Raw genomic sequence first — 10,497 nt, 5'->3', positions numbered from 1 at the left:
CCTGCTCCCCCCCCCCTCCCGCCCCCGTCCTCCTCCTCCTCCTCCTCCTCCTCCTCCTCCTCTGCCGCCGCTGCGCGTCTTCCGCTTTTGTTGTCTGGTGAGGGGCATGTGCCCGCTGCCCGCCGGCGCGGCGGGGTCGGGGCCGCCCGAGCGGAGGGGCCGGCGGGGGCCGGGGAGCGGCGCGGCGCCGGGTGCGGGGTGGGCCGGGCCGGGCCCTGGGGCAGCCGCCGCCGGCTTCCCCCTGCCGCCCGTCGGTGTTGATGTTGACAATCGATCCCGGATCGCTTCTGCCGCTGTAAACTCGGGCCAGGTGGGTTTGGGCTGTTTGTCATGAAAAGTTAAACTTGTTTCTAAACATGCCCCGGTCTTGCCCTTTCCTGCCTGTGAAGAAGGAAGTGTTGCCTCACTGGCTGCGGCGAGTTTTATGACAAGATGTTTTGGGAGCACCTTGTGAGTCTGTCTTTCTCTGTCGTTGCGGCCAGCTTGGCTCCCAGATGGCCAATTCCCTCAACGGCCGGAACCCGCGCAAGGGACGGATCCTGGGCTTCATCGATGCCATTCAGGATGCTGTGGGCCCCCCCAAGCAGGCGGCTGCCGACCGGAGGACGGTGGAGAAGACCTGGAAGCTGATGGACAAAGTGGTGAGTGTCCGCCTGCGCTCCTGCCTACGCGCAGCGAAGAACGGGGCTATTTAAATAGGCACACATGGGGAAACGGCGTCTTCCTGCAGCTCGAGCTGCTGTGCTGCGTGTTTTAGGTTATTTAAGCACTATTTGTCATGGTTTGGTTCCCCCCCCCGCCCGTGGCCTCTGGCTATGTTTTTTTTAATCTCGGTTTGTGGAGGGAAAACAAATGTGTGTGTTTGCCTTAGGCTATTGTTACTTTCAGAGCCTTTAAAATGACTCAAACTTGAAGAGCTGTCCTAGCAAAAAGCTGCTTAACTTAGACTTGTAATCACGTATTCTCTGTGTTTCGTGTTGGATCACATCGTTAGTCTGCAAACAAGACCTCTGAAGTATGAAACTTGAGTTAAGCTAATTGTCCTGTGAGACATGCTTGTGATGGCAACATAGATACGTTTGTGCTTTTAGGAATGTGCGTGGGGACTGGGGGATGTCACTCTTGTCAGTTTAGTAAACAGATTAGAGTGGCATGCCTAACTTTTGAGTGTGCGTTCTGCATTTTAATGACTTTTAAGTACTTCTGCTCCTCATTTTGAAACTAGAAATGCACTGTACTGAAACTCATTTTTCAGGAAGTGCAGGGATAGACCAGAGCTTTTTAGATCTTATAGTTCTCTGCACCAGCCTGATACATTTTGTTTAGTATTATACAAAATGACAGCTTGTATGATGATAGATTAGCTAGGAGAGTTCCTTACCAATGGTAGGAATCGTTTGATTATAACACTGATAACTGTTCAGGAGATGCAGGCGCTCTGTTTTACATATGAGGTGATGGTTGAGAGCTTCCTCTTGAAACTGCTGGGGAGTGAGGATTACTACCTGTTAGCCTGGAGTCTGTATGGCAAGAGAGTTACCAATTCTTAACTTGGTGATTCTTCGTGAAGTAGTGTAACTGTTTGCTTTCCCTGTGTCTCTTGTAAAATGCAGATGTTTAACATTTCTTGAAGTTCATAAGTCATTGTGCTGACATGGTGGAGATTGTTTTATGTTATATACCTTAACAAGTGGTAATTTCGAAGTATTTGATTGAGTCCTTGTATGCTCTCCTTTCTGGTGCTCCAAGAATAGCATCTGTATTTCCACCACAATTTCTGGTGATGATTATAAACTTAAAAAACAGACTTGATAGAAATGGTTATTATCACAAAGACTTTGTTGACATTTCCTTGTTAATGATCTGGATGCTGTAAACAGTGAGCATCTTATAATAAGAAATGCAAGTATACATACTTGGAAACAGGCACTCTTCTTCAGTAGAAGGAAGATTTTTGGCTTGGAAACCAGCAATCTGGTTTGTCGTTGTTGAAACCACGTGAGGAATGTACAGCTTATTTTCCCCCTGTGTCAGGCCATTTATAAATCTATATGGTAAGGATGTCCCCCAGTTGGTTTGTATATTCATGGTTACCAGAAAATCTTAACCCCACCGCTTGGACTTGTGGGTTGCTTTTACTCAGCTAATATAGGATAACTGTATTTGTCACTAGTACAACAGAGCATCAGAACAGCCAGTAAGGCCTGTTTTATAGAAGTCACTGGAAAGGCTGGACGTTGCGCTGTGCTTTCATTTTACAGGATAAGTGTCCTCAATTTGGATCTTTAATGTATCCTCTTTAAGCTGCTCTTAGTTAATCAAATTTTATTTCCAAATTATATTAAAGTATACCAGACAGGATGATGTCATAGTGCGAGAATGCTGTAGCTTGCTGCTTGAGTTTTTAACATTTGGTACTTATAGTGAAAGGATGTGTTTGACCAAATTTAATATGTTGGCAAACAGATTTAACTCTCAGCCTTATGTGGCAGTAGGCGCAGGAAGGTCATTTTCTCCTCTGTCTAGATCAAAATCGGGGATTAAAATCAGAAATAGAAACCTGCTCAATCGACTGTTGTTTCAAATCCCATTTCTGGATTTTGTCCTACGACTGATTTCTGTGGTGGGTCGCTGGTCAAATTAATACCTAGTGGAGGTGGTAGGCTCTGCAAAGTCAGTGGGGTGCCACCCATGGTAAGATTGTGGCTATTTGATTTTAGTAGTAAGATTTGAGGCCTATTGCTTGTTGTAGTAACAGTCATTATCCTTGTTTATTTGTAATAGCTGTGATAACCCTCTTCTTGCTGCAGTGAGGTAGCTAAAGTTTTCTCCCATCCTAAAGATTTTAGGGAAAGGGAGAATGGAAACAAAGCAAAACTATTATCTTGACCAAAGGATAAAAAAAGAGCAATCTTAAAAACCAGGGGCAGAGCTCAATAATCTCTGGTTTACATTTCTTTCTTTCTTAAAATTGCCGTTCTTTACCTTTCCTTCATTTCTTTCTGTGATTTCCTCCTTTGGCAGATGAGATTTTCTGTATGAGTTATTTGTTTTCAACAATAAGGGATTAACCAATGCTACAAATATTGCTACTCTATAACAACTATACTATGACAGTGGTTCTATGGTGTATGTAAAAGTTCTGGCTACTTGGATACCACGCAAACTTCTGTGTAGAATTGGTTGTATGTCATGCTTTGGAATTGTTCAGATTTCCTGGTAATGTTTGTTTTTCATGGGCTGATGCATCAGCTGTTAGAATAGGCAGAAGGTTGCAGTTCTGTTTAAGTGTCTTCTCTTTAAACTTCTGTTACTGGTTTGAAAAAATCGAGGGTTTTGAAAGAGTTCTTTAGCAGGACAGAACATTGGGATAGTGCTCCTGGTTAGAGCCCTGCTTGTAAAAGTTACTTTAAGCAAAAACAGTTGCAGGGAATAATAAAAAAAAAAATCTTGTTGTAAGTAACCAGTGACTGTGAATTGTTATCTGTCTCTATACCTTATATCTGCATCTTCCTTTTTATGCTTCAGCCACTGGGATCTGTACTTTCTGAGGTTTACTGGCATGTCTTTTTTTAGTATGAATTTACAACACTGTGTTATGAAAGCGGCATCAACTGTTAGCATCAATGTCCAGTTTCACTGCTGCTTTTCTCATGGGTAAGCAGTAGCTTTGCCATTAAGAACCAAAAATATTTTAATTCATTTCCAATGCAAAGGATAATATTTCTTTTATGGTTTGGAAGGCTAGCCCTGCTTTCCAGTGCTAGCATTGTATAAGCAAGTTGACCATATATCTCTGAACTTCTTGCAAGCAAATTACTGTTTTTTAAAACATGGTATGTATTTTAGAAAGTTCATATCCTGTAAATAAATAAATAAATAATATTGTTAACAAATAACTCCAAGTCTTCCCTTAAACTATGCATAAATTACATGGGATTTTATTTTTCTGAGATTCTGAACCTAATGATTTTAAAACCTAGAAACTAGCCATGTATTATTATTAGAGGATAATGGTTATCTTGACTTTGGGAGAGAATGCCTATTATGTAAACATGGGAGCAGTTAAGTTAATTTGCTGCTTGGGCTATTTAGACTTGGCAGTACTATTGTGCACACTTTACTATTGTGGGTTTCAAGCTGATAAAATTGTGACACATTCTGAGCAGGATTTTTTAAACCAGGAATATTTCAGCAACTTTCTATCATTTTTCAGTATTCTTATGCATTGAGCCTGAAAATAATTCTGTTTTCTACTGTGAAGATTAACAATATTGTCTAAACTGTTTGGGCGCTCTGTCATGGCCCACCCAGTTGTTTGACTCTGACTATATAAGTGAGGGTGGCAATTTGATTTGCTATTTAATAATTACCTAAGAGCAAATTAGAGTGCGTCTCCAAAGCTTGCACCATTGACTTATTGAGTAAAAGCTGTATTACCTCTGTAACTTAGTAACGTGGTTTTCTTTAAATTAACATTTGTCAGCATCCAAGTTTTCAACAGTGAGTATACAGAGCACAGTAGTTGAAACTATGTGTGCATTGGTTATTCTTTGCAACATTTTATGTAATTGTTACATTAATGTGCAACCTTCCAAGTCAATTAAAGGTCATTGTTCCACAAAGGATCTAGAAAAGACAATCATCAATCGTAGCCATGGTATTCTTCAGCCTACTGCCTGGTCAAAGTTGATAGGAAGTTTTATATCCTGCATACACTGTTTGTGGAAAAAGAATAAAAATTTAGAGGAATGGAAGCTTCTCTTTCAATTAGTCAATCAGAAGAAAGTATAAATGACCCTCCAAAGTCAGCTGTCCTTGTGCATATGTAGCATCAGCATTGTTATTGCTTATTCCTTCAGTATGGAAACATATGGCATAGTTGCAATGCGGTAGCTGGTGAACAAGCACTTACTGTATTCTCAGCTGAAAAGATTGTCGATCGATCACCTCTACTTAGATTTTGACGAGAAAGCTTCTTTCAGAAAGAAAACCCATCTTTCCATCTTTCTGTGGAAAATAAAATGTGTTGCATTTAATGTAATTTCTGGCAGGGGGCTGTATGATGGAGTGTAATGTTCAGATTTCATCCGTTTTCCGGATTAGCCCCTCCCTGATTAAGTTCTTCAGAATTCATTGTTGCTAGCATTTTGTGTTGTGGTTTTCTGGAGAATTGGTATGGTATCTTACTGCAGAGCTATCTTTACGCTGTCTGTGTTGTGTCAAAGTGTTTGACTCTTTGTACTGCATGGCAGAAGGTACTAGTTCAGTAGACGGTTTTGAAGTGTGATTTTGGAAGTGTGTGAGCGCTGGTGCTCTGATTGTTCTAGTCCATTCACTGCAGCTGAAAATGGTGTTTAGCGGATGTCCAACTCATTAGATGCTTATTCTGTTTTAGCTGTGTTACTTTCCTTGTATTGTCTTTGACAAGCATTAGGTATCTAAACAGATCGTGTTAGGGCTGCTATACTTCGCTGAACAAAAGTTCTTTTGTCAAATGAGTCCAGGGCTTTCAACTTTATTGTTTGCTTTAAAAAATGAATAGAAGATACAGTTTTTTGTAAGAAATTCATTGTCTAAATACAATAGGCATCCATTACTCTCATCTCTGAAGATGCTATGAAATAATACCTTATAATTTGAGCCAAATATTTTTAAAAATGTTATCGGCAGTGGTATTTATTTTGTTTGGGGGTGGGGGAGAGAGGAGAGCAGGGAAGAAGGGGTTGGGTTTTTTCTCTGTAGACACTAGAGTAAACTTGTCTGGAAGTTCCCAAGTTAACTGTTTCAAAATCTGTTTCTGGTAGATTAGGGTATTGCCTTAGTTCTTCACAATCAGAATTGCACTCTATTGTTTCTGTGATTCTGGAGTAAACACTTGGATTTACCCTAAGGGAGGTAGTGAAAGGAGCTTAGCTTTGTCTCAGTTTATCTCAATGAGAGAGACATTTCTTACTAACTTGCTGACTTGACTACTTTTAATTTTTTTAGACTGAATGCTTGCTAAATATATACATGCTTACTTCCAGTCATAACAATATACAAATCACATAGTGATATGATTCACGTCCGCTCCTAAAGTGTTGGTGAGGGTTGTTTTGTAAAGTGCAATATGGAGGTCTTTATTTTTGGTTGCTCCTTTGTTTGTTTTGAGATCTATTTTCTTTTGAAGAAAGGTATGTGTGCCACTTCTGGTGCATTGGTAAATCTTTTGCGTCAGCAGATGTCATTTCTTATTGCTTACTTTTAATTGTGAACTGCTGTGGTACGTGTCAGGACATCCTGACTCTGGAAACCATATGGTTTACCAGCCGTCTCTTTACAAACTTACTTCCTTTGGACTGAAACCTTGTGTACTCTTATAAAGTGAAGAAAGTCTTGTACTATTTCACTGGATCACTGACTTGAACTAAATGTTAGCATTTTTTTGATGAGGATGCGTAAGACTAATTGAGTTGTACTGTAGAAGAATTTTTGTATGACTTTCTTAAAGGCTTGTTCTGGAGTTGAAGGTTCTAGTAATGTGCTCTATTTATCTCTATAAATGCAGTAGAAGGTGAAGCCTTGTAAACCATGATGACCACAGGATCCTGTTTTGATGCGTGTACGACTATGTAATGATACTAAAGAAGACTTTCTAAAACATCTGAAAGAGAAACTAATTCTTCTTTATAACTGGATGTTCTTTTTGTGTAGTTGAATGGACCAACTGTTGAAAATACACCAACCAGCTTAAGCAATTTGCTTTTTCCTGTTGTTTTTATATTTTTAATGGTATTTCTAATACACATGAAACCACTTACATTCTGCTTGTTGGCACATCTGATTGAAAAGATAAACTTTTAAAGATAAACTAGAAATAGAATTAATTCTTTAATCATGAGATTTAAGTTAGGATAAATAAGCAATTCAAAATGATTGCAGCCTTCTCTGCTTGTAGTTTGCTCTCATTGCTGACTTTTTTCCCTGAATAAATATTTTCCTCTCTTCAGCTAGGTTTTTTTTGTTGTTTTTTTTTTTTCCTTCCCCCTTGTGCTTGTTGCTCCAGAAGGTTGTAACGCCTAATCAGTGGTATTGATTTGTCATCTGTAGTTGGCTTTGGGAGAATGTCAGTCTTGTTTCAAGTTTTCATTAAATCAGAAATCACAGAGAACAAAAGTTCAGATGAAAAATGTCTATGTTTTTCATAAAGGTTTTCACTTCTGTCTTTGGGATTCCAGCTCTTCTAACTCTCCTACAAAAAGAAATTCACACATGTCTCTGCATGGATGATCTTCAGATCTGTCTACACATGTAAAATTCTTTGCTCATGTTTCTGAAATCTCCTTAAAGAATTCTAGCTGTCAGCTTAACTTCAGTATAACTAAAATAAAATGTTTAATCTCCTTCATAAGTCTCTCTTGTTAGTTCCTTTCTTGATCTTCTGGTGTGATACCGTCATCCTGCCTTCACTCAGGCAACTGCTTTACTTGAACTGTTCTTTTAAAAGTTGTGTCTGAATCTTTCAGATTGAGATGTGATTCACAGACAAATACAACCTTCTGCATCAATCCATTCACCTAAAACTCTCATCCAGTTGCTATTTTGTACATCAGTAAGTTCAGCTTCGCTTTTCTAGCCTTAAAGGAATGCCATCATATCCAGCCTCTATTCTTTGAGAATGCTGCTGCAGGCATGCAGCATGACTTGGACCATGTGGTCCTTTTCTTTATCCCAATAACCTTCTCTTTATCACACAAAATACAAACAAGTTGGTTTCGATTTCAAAGTCTCTTGCTGTATTGCTCTGCCAGTTGTGGATTGCAGTTCCAGACTTCATCACCTGATGAAGACATGAGCAAACATCTTTATGCTTTACTTTTTGTTGTTTGTTTGTACCTTCATCCTCAACTTAGGAGGGTTTCCTTTATGAGCCACTAAATTATTTTAGAGCTTGCCTTGAAACATTTCTTTGCTGTTTATATCTAGAAATGCTTAACTGCTAGTGCCCTGAACCACTCTTTAGTATGTTGAACAGTGTTGTGCTCATGTACTCATATTTGCCTGCATCCATGTGCTGTCTTTTTGTTTCCTACTGAGATTGTAAATTTCTCTGTGGGAAGGACTGTCTGTTCTACAATGCATCAGAAGGGTTCCTGATCCATTACTTGGTCTAGTAGGCATAAGGATAATAGAAATTACTGAAGTAACAACGGATCAGTGAAATGAGGGGAACTATTGCAAATGCCATGTTTTAAATACTGTTTTTGAATGGTGCTAACATTTCTATAGTAGCTATGAGTTTGCACTGTTGTAATGGTGCTAGACATCTTTTTTAAAACTTGTTAGTGCTTGACTTTTGTCCACTCTTCTATCTCCACTATGACCCCAGTTACCTAACTCTAACTGCCTGGTGTGTTTTTGTGCGTATGTTTCAGAGGGGAAAAAAACAGTTATGTGTTTGCTTTGTTGTTTGTGGTGCATGAAGGTCTGTTAGTGGCAACAGTCTTAAGGCAGTGAATTTCTTACTGGTGTAGATCTAGAAATTGAAGGAGGGGTCAGCAATAGTGATATAGCTTTGAGTTTAGAGAGGTGAATGATACAGGATCCATGTTCATTCCCCGCCCCCCGGGAAATGTTCAAGACTGCACTTTTTTGAAGTTGATACATTACTAGGAGTAGGAGTCTGCTTTCAGCAGTATTAAGATGTTTTTACAGCCTCGTTAGTTACCTCAAAAGAATGTCAAAGTCACTAATATATAATGTGGCGATCTCCAAATGATACCTATAAAACTGTTATGCCACATGGATTTAATTTTTTCATAAGTATTTGCATACGTACAGCTGCACACACATGTCTAGAACATGTGTCCCTCTGCAGTGTTTTAGCTGAGCATGGATAGCTCAATGCAATAGCACTCAAAAACTATGCATTAGTTTCAGTCCCTTTTGCTTTCTAGTACAGAACATTACACAACAAACTACCAGAGAATTTAGGTAGTCAGGAGATAATTATGCTAACCTTGTATACGTTCAGGAAACAAAACCAGTACCGCCTTCTTCCAGAAACATTTCCAGTAGAGACTAGATTCAAATAAAGGTGTTCAATTCATCTGAAGCTTATTATTTTAATATATATTATTCGATTAATTTTTGTGCCATTTAGGAACGTGATGATTCCAAGTCCATTAAGATGTTGTCTTCTATTGCAACCATGAACTGGAAAACATTGAGTTTATAATGTTTTGTTTCCTGGTTTACGATTTCTGTTTGTGAGCGACTTCATTTCTGTCGTCGCTAATAGCTTTTGAACCACTAGCGAAGTTCAGACCATTTTCATATGTGTAGACCTCTCAAACTTTAAATTCCTATAGGTTCTAAGAGGTTATATTGTTCAATAGGGGAAAAAAGAGAGGCAGCAGATGACAAGGTAATTATAGGGTCAGGTCTTAGTAGATGTTTAAACATCCATAAGGAAGTTCACCTGCAGCAAACAGATCTGCACGAAACTACTGCTCTTGGCATTGGTTGCATACTGTGTTTTGCTAATATACTCCTTAGCATATAGTAGGCAGGCAAAGACATTCTTACTTTGAAAGCAAAACCCCAAACTATGTAAGTAATCTTGTTTGCTTTTTATAGATGTGATGGGATTAAGTTAAATTTTACATCCTTTGACATTAGAGACTATGGTGGGATCTAAGGGAATATAAATTAAGTAGGATTTAATTCTTTGTGCCTGGAGGTTAGAGAAGTATGCTTACACCTATTCATGTCAGATCAGTTTTTGCCCCAACATATTTCTTGTCTTTTACATTCTCTTGTTTTTGCTTATAGGTAAGATTGTGCCAAAACCCAAAGCTTCAACTCAAAAACAGTCCACCTTACATACTTGACATTTTACCTGACACTTATCAACATTTACGACTTATACTGAGCAAATATGATGACAACCAGAAACTTGCACAACTCAGTGAGAATGAGTATTTTAAAATCTACATTGACAGTCTCATGAAAAAATCAAAACGGGCTATAAGACTCTTCAAAGAAGGAAAGGAAAGAATGTATGAGGAGCAGTCACAGGACAGGTAAGTGAAATATTTAAATATGAAGTAGATTGTCTGGCCTGTCTGCATTCTTAACACAGTTTGTCTGCAGTCATTGTGTTTTGACATTTTTAATTATTTAAAGAGTAGAAATATTTATTGTTTGGATTCATTGACCCTGTAGGTCAATCACTAATTTGCTGGATTTGTTCCACTGTGTGCTCTTATCTGTCACTTTGTGACCTTTAAAACCAAGTGCATTTCCTTCATAAAACATTCATTTCATTGTAATTACTTGTTCACAGGGCCTTACGGTATGTAGTTTTTCCTCTGGCAGAGAGAGTGACTGTTACTTGGATTGAGCTTGACCTCCCTACACCAGTTCTTAAAACTGTGGGAGTCATGATGGGTATTGACTTAGAGCTTTCACAAGTGATGAAATGGAGCAAAACAATATTCACATTTCTGAGAT

The 10,497-nt window shown here is 38.9% G+C and overlaps 1 protein-coding gene across 4 annotated transcripts in view; it reads left to right on the top strand.

The window, feature by feature from the left end:
- Positions 1-482: 482 nt before the first annotated feature.
- Positions 483-10,497, top strand: part of CBLB (Cbl proto-oncogene B) — a 132,538-nt gene continuing 122,523 nt past the window's right edge. For 3 of the 4 annotated variants that reach the window (XM_075708306.1, XM_075708314.1, XM_075708302.1), the window contains exons 1-2: positions 495-641; positions 9,817-10,067. In XM_075708306.1, the coding sequence (XP_075564421.1) occupies positions 495-641; positions 9,817-10,067 (398 nt within the window). Of the gene's footprint in view, positions 642-9,816; positions 10,068-10,497 lie in introns of all 4 variants that reach the window. The other variant, XM_075708295.1, reaches the window with a different exon arrangement.

Source organism: Pelecanus crispus, chromosome 1 (assembly GCF_030463565.1).
Source record: "Pelecanus crispus isolate bPelCri1 chromosome 1, bPelCri1.pri, whole genome shotgun sequence".
Lineage (NCBI taxonomy): Eukaryota > Metazoa > Chordata > Aves > Pelecaniformes > Pelecanidae > Pelecanus > Pelecanus crispus.
The sequence above is the reverse complement of the archived record's forward strand: the minus strand, read 5'-3'. Positions and strand labels throughout refer to the sequence as shown.